The 19,157-nt window shown below is 32.8% G+C and overlaps 2 protein-coding genes across 2 annotated transcripts; both read right to left on the minus strand.

Annotated features, from left to right (window-relative positions):
• Window positions 1-2,437: 2,437 nt before the first annotated feature.
• On the minus strand, window positions 2,438-8,423 carry LOC111717426 (cellular retinoic acid-binding protein 2). Its single transcript, XM_023492928.1, has 6 exons — window positions 8,332-8,423; window positions 5,596-5,672; window positions 4,136-4,236; window positions 3,387-3,513; window positions 3,228-3,293; window positions 2,438-2,525 (listed from the first exon to the last, which is right to left on the minus strand). Exons 1-6 carry the CDS (start codon window positions 8,345-8,347, stop codon window positions 2,508-2,510), a joined length of 405 nt encoding a protein of 134 aa, XP_023348696.1. The 5' UTR covers window positions 8,348-8,423; the 3' UTR covers window positions 2,438-2,507.
• A 3,952-nt stretch (window positions 8,424-12,375) lies between these two features.
• On the minus strand, window positions 12,376-18,945 carry LOC111717486 (ras-related protein Ral-A). Its single transcript, XM_023492986.1, has 8 exons — window positions 18,918-18,945; window positions 18,410-18,468; window positions 18,073-18,125; window positions 16,743-16,793; window positions 15,561-15,647; window positions 14,296-14,343; window positions 14,155-14,190; window positions 12,376-12,867 (listed from the first exon to the last, which is right to left on the minus strand). The coding sequence occupies exons 1-8, from the start codon at window positions 18,943-18,945 to the stop codon at window positions 12,795-12,797; spliced, it is 435 nt and encodes a 144-aa protein (XP_023348754.1). The 3' UTR covers window positions 12,376-12,794.
• Between the last annotated feature and the right edge of the window lie 212 nt (window positions 18,946-19,157).

Here is a 19,157-nt window from a genome sequence, read left to right on the forward strand (position 1 = left end):
TGATTGTAATCACATTTTGTCAACAATCTCTTTAAATGTAATCACATTTTGTCAAAAGTCTCTTTAAATGTAATCACATTCTGTCAAAAGTCTCTTTAATTGTAATCACATTTTGTCAAAAGTCTCCTTAAATGTAATCACATTCTGTCAAAAGTCTCTTTAATTGTAATCACATTTTGTCAAAAATCTTTTTAATTGTTATCACATTTTATCAAAAATCTCTTTATATGTAATCACATTCTGTCAACAATCTCTTTAAATGTTATCACATTTTGTTGCCTTAATTTCGCTCTTTATACATGCCTTTTTATAGTGTTATTTTCCATTTAACTGTACTTCGCCACTTAGTTCGATTAAACTGAAACATATTTCAAACCATTTTATTTATATTTCATTTGGAGAAACAGTGCAACATTTGGGGTTCTGAACAGTTGGGGTTCTGAAACACTTTCTCATCCTTGAAATGGAGCATTAGGCCTAATTGGAATAAGCTTTATATAGTTGACATTAAGTTTTTGAAGGTTTTTTGACAATTGGAAACGTCCAATTAAATGAAGTTTTCAACCTTATTTTAAAAAACGGAAACACCTTAAAAAAAGAGGAAACAACTCCACTATAATAAGGTTTTTTGAAAAACGGAAAAGCATAAAAAATTTCCGGATTCGTCTCAAAAGAAAGAGGTAATACCCAACTAAATAATTTTTTTAACTGGAAACGCCCCCCCCCCCCAAAAAAAAAAACAGGAAACACCTTATCTAAACAAAGTTTAAAAGTTTTTTTTTAATGGAAACGCGTCAAAAATTTCTGGAAACGCGAAAAAAGAGGATACACCTCAACTTTATAAAGTCTAATTTTTTTAAAAACGGAAACGCCTCCAAAACGAAATTCTTTAAACGCCCAACAGATACGGATTATTGGTGGAGGGGGGGGGGGGCATCCATCGCCTGGAATTAATCGGGGGGAAATCAAGTTCGGGTCAGTTTATATTTCCCTTAATTCGATTTTTAATAATTTATATTGTTGTGAATTTCCTGCAGCGCCCATTGATGAATTAAAAATTATTTAATTATTAAATCTATCGGAGTGAGTTCCACTTTTAAAACGAAATTCTTTAAACGCCCAACAGATTCGGATTATTGGTGGAGGGGGGGGGGGCATCCATCTCCCTGGAATTAATCGGGGGGAAATCAAGTTCGGGTCAGTTTATATTTCCCTTAATTCGATTTTTAATAATTTATATTGTTGTGAATTTCCTGCAGCGCCCATTGATAAATTAAAAATTATTTAATTATTAAATCTATCGGAGTGAGTTCCACTTTTAAAGCATCATATTGACATTGCAAATACCTGCAAGTTTTCAACTTAACTGCGACATTGAAGACATTCAAGCATGAAAGAAACACCCAGTTTCAGCAATAATCTACGACTAGATTAGTTTTACAGAAACTTTTAATATTTTTAGACTTTTAAAAGGTTTTACGACAATCTGAGAAGGGTCAAACGATTTAAAATGTTATTCTCTAGAAGTTTGCTTTTAAAATGGTTAACAATTAACCAACTTCATCGACCCCCTTCTTCCTGTCCTATAAGTGTGAACCTTTAACCATATCCGTCCTCCCTGATATAAAGGTATCTCTACCTAACACACCCTCTCTTCTACTTTATCCTTAGGGTTAACCATTAACCGTCACCACCCCCCCCCCTCCTCCCGTCCTATAAGGGTTAGCTTTTAATCTACTCGCCCCCCTTCCTGTACTATAAGGGTTAACCTTTAACCTACTCCACATCTCTCTCTCTCTGTCTGCTAGTTAATAAAGAAACCTAACCCCTCTAGTGGTTTTAACCTTGTTAGATATTCAGTTCCAGGGTTCAATATAATCAATTGTGTTTCAGAATAAAGGTTTTGTCGTACTTCATCTTCTTGTGTCTTTTCTATGCTCTTGGTGTTTTCTGAATTGTTGTCAAATTGTATTATTTAAAAATGAAATAAATTAGTCTAAGCCACAGTAAGCTGTAAATGACCTTCGTGCAAAGATGCCAATGCCCGACTCGCAAAGATATCCTTGCAACCTTTATATGATCTAAAATGTGGAAGATGTCGTCTTTTTCCTATTGGCTAAAAGAGGTTAACTTTAATAATTCCAATATGTCTTTTCTGCAGTCGAAAAGCGCATATTAATTTTTTTTAAAATCTGTTTGCAAAATTTTTAACATTGATCGAATTCATACTTAATCAAACGACACTTTTAAGGGTACCCATGTGAATCCGGTATTGCCATCTTTGCATGGAAGGTCACTTGAAATAGCGCTTACAGTCCCTTTAAGTTTTTATATTTGTTTACTTTTATATTATTCTTTTCATCTCTGTTATTTTTATAACTTTCTAACTTACACAATGTTATACAATCTTCATTCTTGATAAACATAATAAAAAAAATAAAGAATTTAAACTTTTATTTTTTCACAACGTGTCAGATAGTACAAACGTTGGACGTTTTCAGCATTTCTTAGTCCCTCTTGTACACCTAGAATACAATTATGATTAATTTTTCTTTATAAAATATCATTAATTTTGATAAAGGGAGTTTTCACTAAAAAGAAACGGGATATAAGTTAATACACAATTAGAGATGGACACGTTCGGCTTTTTCATTTTATTCGTTCATCGTTCGTAGATAACCCATTTCGTTAGTTTTAGTAATCGATCAAAAAAATGTTTTGTTTGTTCTCATAATTATCGTTCATTTTCGATCTTTTTCGTTCGTTTTCTCATTGAACGATCGTTCAGTAAAATCGTTCGTTCAGCAAAAGAAATCGATCATTGGTTCCGTAAAAAACTATCTTTTTTTAATTTTTAACTTTTTTTTATTTGTTCCAAAAAAATATTTGGGGCAATAGTTGATGCAAGTTGATAAAAAATCGATCGCTGGTTTCGTAAAAAACGTTCGTTTTTTTAAAGGTTTGCTTCAAAAAATCGTTCGTTTAGTAAAATAACCATAGTTTTTTTTAAAAACAAAAATTAACTAAATACATTAGTGAACACTCCCTTTAAACAAAATCAACTAATTAGTTAAGCTAACACTCCCTTTAAACTAAATTAACTAAATAGATTAGTGAATACTCCCTTTAAACAATAAAATAACAAAATAGATTAGTGAACACTCCCTTTAAACAAATAAATAGCTAAATAAATTAGAGAACACTCCCTTTAAACAAAAAAGACTGACCTGAGTGGAGGTAACTCCGTCACAAGTCATAGAAATGATCAGTTTATCATCAAAAAACTCTCTCACCTAAAACAAAACAATAATAAAGGCTGAGACACTTTTGGGAGAATATTGATAGTTATATCAAAAAAATATTTTGAAGATTTTGATCAAACTTACCGCCCTAACATCTTTTTCTCCCTTTTTTATGGCCTTCTGATCAGTGATCAGCTTGTTACCCTCCATAGTAACAGTGGTTGTACACTTCCTTCCATCGCTAGTCTCCTCCTCGAATGGCTCTCCAAGTCTTAAAAAAAAAAATTGCTAAACAACCAACACACTTTTTGAAATTAGGACCACAGTAAGACAATTTTTCTGCGCAACAATGTCCTTTAATCTAGTGTCCCCCCCCCCCCAAGATAAATTTATAACACAAGGTGTTATAATCTTGAAATAAGTAAATCCAAATAGATTGTTAAGTACAATAGATGGCAACGTAGTATTTGTACACTCAGTAGAGTTGTATTCTTACATCACAAGTGTCAAATCAGTATTGTGTCCGACAAAATTATTAATAAAAGTGATAATTTTAGAATAAAGTGCTTATCTTACAGTGTTTTTACACTTTTTTATTTAATCTTGAAAAACGTCAAATAATGTGAGAAAATTTCGATTTTTTGGTTGTATTTAACACTTGTGACGTTGTGTTAATTAATCCATTTCTCTGTTGCCACCTATTGTAATTGATAATCTATTTGAGTAAATCATTTCTCTTTCAAGAGAGAGCTTGATTTATTTTAAATCCAAGAATTTATTTTCGAAAAACAGAGTTCGGCATTTTGTGCTGATCATTTGTAACAAGAGAAATATTTTATAATCAGGGCAAATTTTACAGAAAGGATATAGTTCAAGATATTTTAGTTTCTTACTTAAACTTGAGTTCCATAGACTTCATTGATGTTGAAGTTTTCATCGACCAGTTTCCATCACTCTCGGTGATCTCCATCACAGGGGTAGATGCTGTAGCAGCCTTAAATACAACATCCTCAATATCAACCTTTTTAAGATTTTATAGAATTATAGAGAAGAAAAAAATGGATATCTCAGTCAATCATTGTTTATTAATGAATCATTGTTGGCGTTCTTTCCTTAAAAGTGTCACTTACTAAGACGGTGAAAATTGTTTAGGGTTTCCAATCGGAATTCCGTTGTGCGGAATTTGGCGCGCAATTTTGCGGAATTGCGCGCAACTGTTCTCGTATTGCGTGGAAATTAAAGGGTCCGCAATTGCGCGCAAGTAAAATCAATTTGCGTTTGAAACCCTCCTTTAGTTTTAAGTATATAGTTAAGACATTTGCCGTGCGCGTTACTGACAATGCCACAAAGAATCCTTTTTAATATGAAGAACCTGACTAGAAACACCACGCGTCATCTTCTTCTTAGTAAACACAAAAATTGTCTTTTCGAAACTTTATTTATATTCTAAACGAATGTTCATACGAACTCTGAACTTTTGAATCCTAGGAATCTAAAAATAAATAAATAGAAAGCAGAGACTCCTTCTATTCACGTACTTTAACGTATCACAAAACAGACTGTTAAAACTCAAAACTGACAATTTTCAGGGGGGATGACAGCCTTTAAATCTTCTATGATCTTTAATATAAAAAAATCCTTAAGATCCGTAAACAATGGTCGGCGTTTATATCACCACAACGAAGACGACATTCCTATCCAATATCATGCTATTTAAAAGCTTGATAGAAACCCAAAATTTAAATCGAAAGTCGTCTTTATTGTACGATATAAACAATGACTAAGTATTTTTAACCTTTTAACCTAATAATTCAAGCCTTTTTTAACAACGACATAAATGCGAAGATTATTCCTATGTTTATTTCTTATTCGAATGATGACTTTAATATAGATTTATTAACAGAATCAATCAAGCAACATGCTCCTAAGGGTTTAACCAGGGGGGGGGGGTATGGAACATAGCTACCTGGCTGTATATATTAGCCTGAGTGTACGATTAAGACAGCTTACTGACAAACATACAGATTGACTTTAATTTGACCTTTGAAAGTGGAGTATATGGCTTGTACAATTATTAAAGGATTAGCGTACATCATCACTCTATATACAATAACCTCGTTGGGTTTATCACTTTTGAATTTTAATCAATTAGTTCAATAGAAAAAGTAACTAAACGCTTTAAAAAGAAAAAAATTTAAACGAACAAATGTATTTTTTTATTGAGAATTTTACAACGAAAGATTGCACGCACTCTTGTTTTCTTCATAAAAACTCCAAAAAATTTATTTTGATGTTATACTTTTGATGTTTTTTTTTCTCGTAAAAATGGGAATGCACTAAAATAATCATTCACCTTTCTGAGGATGAATCCAACATTTAAAGCTTTCAGGAACTCGTCGTAGTTCTCGGCAGAAACACGAGTAAATTTTCCTAGAAAAAATATATGAAAAATAACAAAGCATGTGCCCTAGACATAGAATTATATCTTGAAAACATGTGCAGCATTCCCTGGAACTAGAATCATATGCTGGAAACATGTGCTGAAAGCATTCCCTGGAAATATAATCATATCCTGGAAACATGTGCTGAAAGCATTCCCTAGAAATAGAATTATATCCTGGAAACATGTGCTGAAAGCATTCCCTGGAAATATAATCATATCCTGGAAACATGTGCTGAAAGCATTCCCTAGAAATAGAATTATATTCTGGAAACATGTGCTGAAAGCATTCCCTGGAAATATAATCATATCCTGGAAACATGTGCTGAAAGCATTCCCTGGAACTATAATCATATCCTGGAAACATGTGCTGAAAGCATGCCCTGGAAATATAATCATATTCTGGAAACATGTGTTGAAAGCATTCCCTGGAAATATAATTATATCCTGGAAACATGTTTTGAAAGCATTCCCTGGAAATATAATCATATCCTGGAAACATGTTTTGAAAGCATTCCCTGGAAATATAATCATATCCTGAAAACATGTGCTGAAAGCATTCCCTGGAAATATAATTATATCCTGGAAACATGTTTTGAAAGCATTCCCTGGAAATATAATCATATCCTGGAAACATGTGCTGAAAACATTCCCTGGAAATATAATTATATCCTGGAAACATGTGCTGAAAGCATTCCCAGGAAATATAATCATATCCTGGAAACATGTGCTGAAAGCATTCCCTAGAAATATAATCATATCCTGGAAACATGTGCTGAAAGCATTCCCTAGGAAATATAATCATATCCTGGAAACATGTGCTGAAAGCATTCCCTAGAAATAAAATCATATCCTGAAAACATGTGCTGAAAGCATTCCCTATGAAATATAATCATATCCTGGAATCATGTGCTGAAAGCATTCCCTAGAAATATAATCATATCCTGAAAACATGTGCTGAAAGCATTCCCTATGAAATATAATCATATCCTGGAAACATGTGCTGAAAGCATTCCCTTGAAATATAATCATATCCTGGAAACATGTGTTGAAAGCATTCCCTGGAAATAAAATCATATCCTGGAAACATGTGCCGAAAGCATTCCCTAGAATTATAATCATATCCTGGAAACATGTGCTGAAAGCATTCCCTAGAAATATAATCATATCCTGGAAACATGTGCTGAAAGCATTCCCTGAAATATAATCATATCCTGGAAACATGTTTTGAAAGCATTCCCTGGAAATATAATCATATCCTGAAAACATGTGCTGAAAGCATTCCCTGGAAATATAATTATATCCTGGAAACATGTGCTGAAAGCATTCCCAGGAAATATAATCATATCCTGGAAACATGTGCTGAAAGCATTCCCTAGAAATATAATCATATCCTGGAAACATGTGTTGAAAGCATTCCCTAGAAATAAAATCATATCCTGGAAACATGTGCCGAAAGCATTCCCTAGAAATATAATCATATCCTGAAAACATGTGCTGAAAGCATTCCCTAGAAATATAATCATATCCTGGAAACATGTGCTGAAAGCATTCCCTAGAAATATAATCATATCCTGGAAACATGTGCTGAAAGCATTCCCTAGAAATATAATCAGATCCTGGAAACATGTGCTGAAAGCATGCCCTGGAAATATAATCATATTCTGGAAACATGTGTTGAAAGCATTCCCTGGAAATATAATCATATCCTGGAAACATGTGCTGAAAGCATGCCCTGGAAATATAATCATATTCTGGAAACATGTGTTGAAAGCATTCCCTGGAAATATAATCATATCCTGGAAACATGTGTTAAAAGCATGCCCTGGAATAAAAGCATTTATAGAAAAATGTCCTATGCTGAAAACTTTAGAATGGGATATCCTTAATCCTAATCGGTTAATTAATCTGGAGATTAATTACAAGAGGAGAACAAGCATTATTTAATTTCGAGATTAAGAAAAAGAGTGGATCAAGTCTTAATCCCAATATCCACCATTCAAAAGTTCCCAGCTCTGAAGTTAAAACTTTTGTGTTGTAAATCTAGTATCAAGTGCCCACATTGGATATCAAACGTTCAAGACTAGAACAATATCCACACAAAAGTTAGAAAGCATGTCCTGGAAAATGTCCTGGAAATATTTCCTTGAAAAATGTCTAATAACATGTTCTAGAAGCATGTCCTGGAAACATTCCTTGGAAAATTGTCTTGGAAACGCTCTGAATTAAACAATAAACATGGGAACTATTAGACGACTTGAAAATCGTCTTCGATTATCAATAGTGAATAAATTATAAAGCGTGTATCAAAATAAAGACCAAAAGTCTTATGAGCTTTTGAAAATGTGGTCTGCCTTAGCTTTGTAGCTTCAAAATTGACGGAGATTTTAAACATTTGACAGATTTCGTTGTTATCAAATAATTTATAATCTGGACCGATTTCTGAATATCTCCGCCGATTTTTAAAGTGCACAAATGGTAAACCACATTTGGGAATTGCTAAGACTAGTAGTTTTCAATATCAAATCTTTTAATTTGAGAAAAATAGTGCCTACGCGAAACTAGAAGTCGTCATTAAATTCCCATGTTGTTTGGCACACCCTGTATTCTAAACCTATAGGTCAATATATACATTTAAACCCTGTATACCTGTAAACTGCACCATGCTGAGGCTAATGTAGGATTAAACCCTAAACAATTCTGGATCTGATAAGAAAGTTTATATTTGCTGTCTTACTTGATAATTAGACATTGAATAGATAGATAGTTAGATAGTTTTATAAAGACATAGATAAATAGAGATAGATAGATAGATAGATATACAGATAATTGGATAGAAAGATAGAATCTGTGGCAAAGTATATTTATCAAGTGTTAAGATAAGAAGGCACCTTTGAACCCAAAGTCTCCCCATGCCTACCTTTACTTCTATATTTTTAGCTCAAACTAGTAAAATTATGATTTAAAAAAAAGTTTTTCAAACAAATCAAGAAAAAAAGGATATTTCACTAATCTATCATTTTTGACCAGACAAATGATACCATTGTGAATCTGAAATGAATATCTCTAAAATAGATGATAGTCACTTCAAATTATGTCCACAATCCCTTTAATAGTTATATCAAGAATAAACGATAAACATTCTTACACTTACAGAGGGATTACGAAGTGAGAATGGAAACATTTATCTTTTTTTCTTTTTTTTTAGTTCTTCCGTCCATGCTGTCTCTGGCTTTCCAGTCGGTTCCCCCTTTCAAATTCTGCTCCCCTTTTCCAATTCTGCTCCCTCTATCAAATTCTGCTCACTCTTTCAAATTCTGCTCCCTTTTTCAAATTCTGCTCCCTTTTTCAAATTCTGCTCCCTCTTTCAAATTCTGCTCCCTTTTTCAAATTCTGCTCCCTCTTTCAAATTTTGCTCCCTCTTTCAAATTCTGCTCCCTCTTTCAAATTCTTCTCCCTCTTCCAAATTCTGCTCCTCCTTTCTAATTCTGCTTCCTCTTCCAAATTCTGCTCCTCCTTTCAAATTTTCGTCCCTTCAAGTTAGCTCTGGCTTATCAGCTGGCTCCTCCTTTCAAGTCAGCTCTGGCTTACCAGCTGACTCCTCATTTCAAGTCAGCTCTGGCTTACCAGCTGGCTCCTTTTCTCAAGTTAGCTCTGGCTTATCAGCTGGCTCCTCCTTTCAAGTTAGCTCTGGCTTATCAGCTGACTCCCCCTTTCAAGTCAGCTCTAGCTTATCAGCTGGCTCCTCCTTTCAAGTAAGCTCTGGCTTATCAGCTGGCTCCCCCTTTCAAGTCAGCTCTGGCTCATCAGCTGGCTCCTCCTTTCAAGTAAGCTCTGGCTTAACAGCTGGGTCCTCCTTTCAAGTTAGCTCTGGCTTATCAGCTGGCTCCCCCTTTCAAGTCAGCTCTGGCTTATCAGCTGGCTCCTCCTTTCAAGTAAGCTCTGGCTTATCAGCTGGCTCCTCCTTTCAAGTCAGCTCTGGCTTATCAGCTGGCTCCCCCTTTAAAGTCAGCTCTGTCTTATCAGCTGGCTCCTCCTTTCAAGTTAGCTCTTTCTTATGAGCTGGCTCCTCCTTTCAAGTTAGGTCTGGCTTACCAGCTGGCTCCCCCTTTCAAATCAGCTCTGGCTTATCAGTTGGCTCCCCCTTTCAAGTTAGCTCTGGTGTACCTGTCGGCTTCTCCTTTCAAGTCGACTCTGGCTTATCAGTTGGCTCCCCCTTAAGTCAATTTCCCCTTTAAAAAAAATTATTTGGCTTTCTAATTGGATCTCCCTTTCAAGTCGGCTCCCCCTTTCTAGTTAGCTTTGGCGTTTAAGTTCGGCTCCCCAGACGACAATTATTCCACAGTTTTCTGGTTATTACTGTACTTTTTGTAAACAGTTCTTGCCATGTGTATCATTCATAATTGATGAAAACTGACAGATCAGCATCAGACGTTGTTTAATATAAATCGGTCCTATAGCTTAGAGTGAAAATTGCGCCTGTGATACTCACCACGTTAATATTTTATTTCCAGGTAAAGTTGAGGGAAAAAACTTTTCCCTCCAACTTAAATAATTTAACATCAACTTCCTTTGACATTTATTATAAGAGATTTTGTGGGAAAAATATATTAAAAACAGATTAATTGTTGGAGCACAGAGACTAGAGCACACTTAGATACTGATAAACTAATCAACTCTATAATAAAACAAGACATTCATATATATATGTTGCCGATATAACTGCTGGAAAGATTGGGCTGAAATGTTTCTGTGGACACTCATGGGTGGACGGGAGGGTGTTATAGACTTAAAAAATCGAAAAAAAATTTACAAATATCTTTCATATTTCATAATTCTATATAAATTTTATGAACATTTTAACTGCTCTAAAACACACTAAAAATATATTAAGAGTTAGACGTTAGCCTTCAAAACACAGAGACAACAAAAAGTCTGTAATCTACATCTTAACCAAAGAAACTCGAAATCAAGAACATCTTGTCCAAAATACTGACATAATGTTTAATATAACGAACATATTGTCCAGTAAAACGAAAATCTTGTCCAATAAAACGAAACTCTTGTCCAAAATAACGATTATATTGTTTCAAATAACGAAAACCATGTGCAAAATAACGAACATTTTGTCCAATATAACGAAAATCTTGTCCAAAATAACGAACATCTTGTCCAAAATAACGAACATCTTGTCCAATATAACAAACATATTGTCCAATATAACGAAAAACTTGTCCCAAATAACGAATATTTTGTCCAAAATAACGACATACTGTCCAATATAACAAAAATCTTGTTCAAAATAAAGAACATAATGTCCAATATGACGAAAATCTTGTACAAATAACGAAAATCTTGTACAAAATAACGAAAATCTTGTACAAAATAACGAAAATCATGTCTAAAATAACGAAATTCTTATCCAAAACAACGACTATCTTGTCCAAAATTGCTAACAAAATGTTGGGGCTAAAATAATTTTATAAATATAAGGCTAAACGTTCTAACCTTTTTCAATTTGTTTGTTAGATAAATTGTTCACTGCGGTTAGATAAATTGCTCACTAGCGGTTAGATAAAATGTTCACTAGCGGTTAGATAAATTGTTAAGTAGCGGTTAAATAGATTGTTAACTAGCGGTTATATGAATTGTTAACTGGCGGTTGGATAAATTGTTCACTAGTGGTTAGATAAATTGTTCACTAGCGGTTAGATAAATTGTTCACTAGCGGTTAGATAAATTGTTCACTAGCGGTTAGATAAATTGTTCACTAGCGATCGGAACAAATAAATTTATGGTTATAGAATAAAAACCTTCATTTACCTTAATCCGTAAATAATCTTAAGTAATTCCTTGACATTCTTGATTACAGGATTATGGATTAAAGACTTAATCCCCAGGATGACTGATTATTGATAAATATTTTCTCCTCGCTGAGGTCCTATTTTATAATTTATGATTAGTGAGAAGTCATTGAACTAGTGGATAGTTACATGTGTCAATAGTGGTTCAACTATTCGGACCTAGTTGAACTAGTTCAGCTAGTTCAATTAGTTCGATAGTTTTAAGTACTTAAAAAGTCTAAAGAAGTATTTTGGCAATGGCCATTGTGCATGTCACTCTTTTCAATGTTGGGTCACTTAAAATTACATCATAAGTCACTTTAATGCATATAAGTTTGTTTTCCATACTTACATTCAACTACAATTTTAAATGGCGATAAAATTTTTCTTTTAGATAATAAAGACTTGAAATTGAGAAAGTTTTAATACTTTCTAACTATAATAATTTACAACTTTCATCATAGGCAGGGTTATATATATCCAAGAAAAGATTAAATTCAATTCTTTTGCATTTAAAACTTTATTCGGAAGACCATGCATGTAATCTTCAGATTTAAAGAATTCAAGGTCGTCTTTTAAGTCTCATTATTTGTGGATCAGTTTGCAATAAACAGAAAATGATATATGTTGCCCTAATCATCTATTTAGAAATTTAGAAATATTCTAGAAACATTTTAAATTGACAATTAATTAATCTACACGTAAATAAGAATATATTTTAAAAAGACCGTTAAAATAAGAAAAACTGGCAGTTTTTTAACAGAAACATTAACTTAAAATAAACATTTAAATCAAAATTAATTTTTAAAAACCCTAAAAACCCCCTTCTAGCTTTTCCTAGAATTATTACTTCAAAAAAGATTATTTATTGATATAAATCTAAAAATTATCACATAAAATATTAAATTACATTGATCTATAAATTCCCAAACTATGGTCTACAGAAATACTGTGCTGTGCTAATTCCAGTTTACTACTGAATGAACTGCAAAACCGTTTGGCGAATAAAACAATATTTTAAAAAATTGATAAATTTTTAATCTTTGTTAAAACAAGCTTTTAGCGGGAAAAATTTTTTGTGGAATATGATTCGTAGTTACTCGTATGGACAATATAAACCTCTTTAAATCTGTTTAACTGATTTTGGTCCAAAAATCAAAATAACCTACTCCAGCGTTATGCGGGTCCAGATTGATACTATTTATCGTATCTCATAACAGATATGTAAGGACCATAAAATGCAAGTTTACAATAATTTTAAAAATAAAATCAAAAACACCAAAATTTCCGATTTCTTGCATCGTCTTCATCTTTCTTCACTTTAGCCGCTCTCAATACAGCTCTACAAAAAAATACATCTTGTTAAAGCTTTTACAGAAAAAAAAGTTTAAGTTCCCCTTGAACATAGAAAAGTTCTGAGTACCTCAAATGATAGTTTATGCCCTCCAACATTCCTATTTGCCTATTTGCCATCCCTCCCTCCTTCCCCTTAGATAGCATTTGCCATGCCATCCTTCTCCTGGAAAGTATCTGTCCTATCCCTCCCTACCCTAGAATAGTGTTTACCATCCCTCCCTCCCCCTAGATAAGTATCTGCCCTCCCTTCCTCCGTTAGGATAATATGTGCTATTCCTCCATTCCCTTGTAAAAATCTGCCATCCCTCCCTCCCCTATGATAGTATCTGCCATCCCTCCCTCACTAGGATAATGTTTACTATTTCTCCCTTCCATTGGAAATTATATGCCCTCCCTTCCTCTATTCAGATAATATTTGCCATCCCTCTCTCTATGAATAATAATATCTGTCAGCAAAGATTTATTTTCCTTTTTACAAAGTATGTAATATAAATATATATTTATATATTTTTAAGAATACTATGCGGCAAAGTTGTCTGTTTTCAATTTACCAGGAAAATACAAAGAAATTTAAAGAAAAACAAGATTATCTTATAATTAGACACTAGGCAGGTATATTAGGCAGGTACAGGGTGTCCCACGAAACATGACAGTATGCAAGACGACTTGAACATCGTCTTGATTTTTGATATAATTTGCTGCATTTTTTTGTCAACCTAATTTTAGAAGTAAATTTCTAGAGATAATAATCACAAAATTCCCCTAGTCCTAAAATATAACTGTTAGAAATATACCTGCTATAAATATAACTGTTAGAAATATACCTGCTAGAAATATAAATGTTAGAAATATACCTGCTAGAAGTTAACTTGCTAAAAATACACTGGCTAGAAATATACCTGCTAGAAATATAAATGTTAGAAATATAGTTGCTAGAAATAAACCTGCTAGAAGTTAACTTGCTTAAAAAACACCTGCTTAAAATATACCTGCTAGAAATAAACCTTCTAGAAATAAACTTGCTAGAAGTACACTTACTAGAAATAATCGTTCTAAAAATAAACCTGCTAGAAGTTGACTTGCTTAAAATATACCTGCTAGAAATAAACCTCCCTGAAATAAACTTGCTAGAAGTACACTTACTAGAAATTAACGTTCTAAAAATATACCTGTTAGAAGTTAACTTGCTAAAAATACAACGGCTAAAAATATAGCTGCTAGAAATAAGCCATCTAGAAATAAACTTGCTATAAATAAACGCTCTAAAATATACCTGCTAGAGAACCGCTGTAGAAAAGATTTTCTTCTCCTAAAATTATAAGAAATTAAACTGTAAAATTACAAGCTAAACAAACAGTCCTGATAACAACTTTAAAAATAATTTTACATTCTTCAATAAATCAATCTTTTATACCTTTTTTTACCTCCGTCTTCACTGTCTCGCTCTACCACCGCCTCAATCCTAGAAATATAAAAAAAAATTTAAATCTCATTTTTTTCTGAAAAAATTTACTTAAAATCTTAAAAAATCTTTTCTTATCAATTAATATGGTTGTCTTTGTAAAGAATTGAGAAGGATGTGAAACAAATCGAAATAAATATTTAAACCTGAGAAACATAAAGTTTGTGTTGTGAATCTAGGGATCAATCAATGATCTCCTTGCATTACAGATCTACGGATTGACTTGATCACCCTTTGATATCCCAGGCAGGGATAGATTTAAATGCAGGATCATAGTCATATCTTCGCTTTACAATCTATATATAAATTTGGCTTGTCTGTTTGTTTGTATACGTCAAAACGGCTGAACCGATCGGGCCCAAACTTTTCTGTATGACATCACGTGACCACAGGGAAGGTTTATGAATGATAAAAATTTAAAAAAATGTGTTTTAAAGGTTTTTAATTTTGTAAAAAAATTTAAATTCTCGAAAATCCGCAAATTTTTTTCTTCTTTGTTTTAAAATGTAAACAAAAAAACATGTTCACAATTTAAATAGAAGATGGGCGCGAAGCGCCCTAAAAGCCTAGAAAGAAGGGAGCGAAGCGCCTTGAATTTCTAGTCTATATATAAATTTGGCTTGTATGTTTGTTTGTCTGTTTGTTTGTTTGTATCCAATAAACGTCAAAACGGCTGAACCGATCGGGCCCAAATTTTTTGTGGGACATCTAGGGACCCCAGGGAAGGTTTATGAATGATCAAAATTTCAAATATTTGTCTCCATCAAAATTGGATCTTCATTAAATTTTTGAAAATTTTGAAAATCCACGAAATTTTTTGTGAAAATCCGCGAATTATTTTTGTTTTGTTTTACGATGTACACAAAGAGAACATGTTCACAATTAATTTAGAAGATGGGCGCGAAGCGCCCTCTAGGGCTAGTATTAAAATATTAACTTAACTACTGTCCACGCTGTTTATATAAAAAAATCTTCTGTTTTTTCTACCCGGATTAAAAAAAAGTTTTATTTTATATTTATTTTGAGCTCAAAGTTTTCATATTTGTTGGAAAACGGAAAAAGAAAATTATAAAAATTTGCTGAATTTTCATAAAAGCATTCCAACAAACTTTAAACAATTTTACTCTCAATTCCACCTTATTCCGTAAGTGATTATGAATATATTCTTTTACTCCCATCTTTGTAAGGTTACTCAATACACAATTATTATAACTTACTTATTTGCAGGTGCAGGTGTATTCGACATGTCAGAAACTATCTTCAGATGGGTCGTCTTCCCATTAAGCAAATCAGAACATACTTCACTAAAATGATAACACTGATAATAATGATAACACTGATAATAATGATAAGAAAATTATCTTAATGATCACTCAAAAATAAGGAAAGACACTATACTGGCTAATGAAGATTGTTTTTCTTGTAAAAATAAAATACATTCGATCAAAATACTAAATTTGTAAATTTGTATTATGACATGTTGATATTTAAGTTTTATTTGAAAAATAAAAAACAGACAAATTCTAGAATTAAGAGAATATTGTTTTGTATTTTATTTAAATATATCATCATGGTCGTACATCATTGTAAGGTTAGATACAGGGTGTCCCAATAAACATGGAAATTCAGTGACAAATTCGATATCGTCTTTGTTACGAAATAGCATTGTAATACCTAATTTTAAAAACCATAATAATGCTAGAGTTTATTTTATGAAAACGGTAAATGGCTGTAAAGAAGTATATGAACAGCGAAAACTCTGTTTTTATACTGTAATTTTCTTGTTTTACTAAGTACAACCATATGCAGCCAAAACATAAATAAACAAATTGTATATATAGCGGACGAAAATCTTACGGATTACAGCTTTCGCAGTAGGTATCACTATACTAAATCTAAGAATTATTTGAAATGACGATATCTCGAATCCGTCACTGAATTCCTATGTATTATGTTCCTGTACTATGTGGGTGCGATGCAATGTACGGGAAATGTTAGAGAGGGCAAGTATTTACTACGTGATCGTCAGTTGTAAAAAGCTCAGCAAATCCTCCCCCCCCCTCCTCTTTGTTTTGAAGACGACCTTTCTAGTACATTGGAGTGCATTTAGAGTATCTATCATCTAACCTTTATAAGCAATCTTGGATCATTGCAATGTTGTATGATAAGGTTGCTTACTCTCGATGCGATCCAATGTATGTAACATATCGTCTGTTTAGCACAGATAGATAGAATCCGCATATGAAGTCATTCTCGCCTCTAAAATCAGTGACGTCATATGTAGATTTTATCTATTTAAGCTATGGAGGCGACATTTTCCGTAAATATAGGAGCGCATCCAGAGTATTAACCTTAATAAAAAACAAGCTTGGTTCACTGGGACACACTTTATTAATTACCTAAACAAGTTCTCCACCCCTACTCCGGTCAAACTACTTGTTTCAAACCACCTGGAGAATTTTAATATAAATTTAAACTTTGAATTTCAACAGTTTATCATTTTTATTTTATTTGCGTTTAAAGGGAGTGTCTGGCTAGACATGGTAGTTGATCTGAGAATGCAATTTTGTAGAGAAAATTTTTAAGATTCATTTGAGACCTATCAGACGTTTTTACGGTGCAAATTTTTTTGGCAAGCGCATAAAAAAATTTCTCTACAATATTGTATTCGCAGTTCAACTACCATGTCTAGCCAGACACGCCCTTTAAAAAGTCGATGTTAAACTTCTTAATCTGAAAAATATCAAATATATCAAAATCCCATTTCCTTCTTAGTGACATTTTCATCACAATGACAGACATCAAGTATATATATATATATATAAGATGCTGCTGAAGAATGTCCAACATGAAACACAGTGTCCAGCAATAACCAATCTTAATAAACAATAGAACATGTTCTAGACTTATTTTAAGAAGATATATATATATATATGTATATATGTATATATTTCAAAGATTGATTGCTGACAAAGAACCTGTACCTGTACCTGTACCTGTACCTGTACCTGTACCTGTACCTGTACCTGTACCTGTACCTGTACCTGTACCTGTACCTGTACCTGTACCTGTAACTGTACCTATACTTGTACTTGTACCTGTACCTGTACCTGTACCTGTAACTGTACCTATACTTGTACTTGTACCTGAGTCTAAAACTAAAGAACGAAAAGTTTTGACTTAAATTTTAAGTTCATGGTTAAATGCCACTTCTGAGTTAATTTAAACCTGAACTTTAACCGTGAGGTTAAATATTTAACCCTATGGTTAAATATTTAACTCGCCCAAATCGACGAGTTAAAATTTAAACACAGGGTTAAAATCTTGAAATCCCGCAATCCCTATTATTTGTCTATCATCATTCAGCGGTAATTGCGGCATTCAATTCATTACGATGTAATAAACCTTGATTTAATGAATTTCACGTTTTAGATTAATTTATGTTTGCACGTAAACCCAAAATACGGTTGTAACTGGAAAAAAGTTTTGTTTTCCGTCACGTAAATAATTTCAAATTTAAAAAACAGCTGATTACCGAATACCGATACTTACATAATAATTCTACGTAAATCCTTTTCTCTGATTGGTTCAGATTTTTCCCGGGAAATTAAAATTTAAAAATGAGAAAGTTTAATATTTAAGTAGTTATTCATTATTTTACAGAACTTTTAACCTCGAACTTAAAATTCGCGCATTCTTTAGTTTTAGACTCTGTACCTGTACCTGTACCTGTACCTGGCGCCAAGTTGTATTGCAAGGGTCTGACCTGCTTCTTCACTGACCTATGTTAAAAAAATTAGTTTTTTCCTTTCGAAGATCAGATTTAATTAACCACCCGAGAAGTGGTTCAACTGCGTGTTCGAGGTTCAACTATTAAAAGAACTAAAATCCACATTAAAAAGCAAAAATGTATTCAAAATGTAAACCTAGGATAAATAACATTTTTATAAGTTCAATTAAAATGAAAATGGTTTTTTTCTTTTAGGTGATGCTTGGCAGAAACCCCGGTTAGCACTATTTATCTCCCCCGACCCTAACAAAAGTCGAACTTCTTAAGGCGACCCACCTCTCTTTTATCTGTTAAATCTGTTTTTGAACCAACTAGAACCAAAGGTACGTTCTTTTCTAAACAGAGACCGTCTTTTTAACCCTATTTATGTATCTATGGACAGGGTATCCCACGAAATATAACAGTTGGTGAATAGTTTGGAATGTCGTCTTCCATACACTGTATTGTATATTAAACACTTAAAGAGTTTATTTCGTTTAAAAAATCAATTGCTCATTAATATATTTTACTTTGAAATTAATTCTACTATAATATGATTCCTATATAATATTTTTATTATTGTCTTGGTATGAAACAGCTTAAAAAAATGAAAGAAGACATTCTAAACTATTTATCAACTTCCATGTTTCGTGGGACACCCTGTATCTATGTACTTTTCTTTCCACGTTTATTTCATAGTAGCAAATTATAATTTAGTTTTAGTTTAAAAATTGGAAACAATAAATGGCCTTGTGATATTTTGTTTTTACCTTTTTTGAAAATAAAAATGAAAAGATGAAAAAACCATTTTGTTTTATTTTGATGAGAACCATAATGAAACTAAATGATTCTTCAATTCTTCTGTTATCACAAGGAAATGAAATAAAAATTAATTGCTTTAAAACTTTTTTATCTCGTGCTTTAGCAAAGTTTTTCATTCTGAGAAATGTTTAAAGAATAAATAAAGGACGGTGCATGGGAAGGGTCAGGAGTGACATAGAGGTAGTCAGGTGGGAGGGGCGGTAGTCAGGTGGGTGGGGGGGGT

Source organism: Eurytemora carolleeae, unplaced genomic scaffold (assembly GCF_000591075.1).
Source record: "Eurytemora carolleeae unplaced genomic scaffold, Eaff_2.0 scaffold177, whole genome shotgun sequence".
NCBI lineage: Eukaryota > Metazoa > Arthropoda > Copepoda > Calanoida > Temoridae > Eurytemora > Eurytemora carolleeae.

Coding starts and splice junctions, on each gene's coding strand:
- LOC111717426 (XM_023492928.1), bottom strand. Junction 4,237..5,595: donor TTGGATTCATCCTCAGAAAG/GTGAATGATTAT, acceptor GTTGTATTTAAG/GCTGCTACAGCATCTACCCC. Junction 3,514..4,135: donor TCTATGGAACTCAAGTTTAA/GTAAGAAACTAA, acceptor TTTTTTTTTAAG/ACTTGGAGAGCCATTCGAGG.
- LOC111717486 (XM_023492986.1), bottom strand. CDS start 18,945: ATGGTTCTCATCAAAATAAAACAAAATG. Junction 16,794..18,072: donor CAACTTGGCGCCAGGTACAG/GTACAGGTACAG, acceptor AAAATTCTCCAG/GTGGTTTGAAACAAGTAGTT. Junction 12,868..14,154: donor CTACAGCGGTTCTCTAGCAG/GTATATTTTAGA, acceptor ATTTTTTTGTAG/AGCTGTATTGAGAGCGGCTA.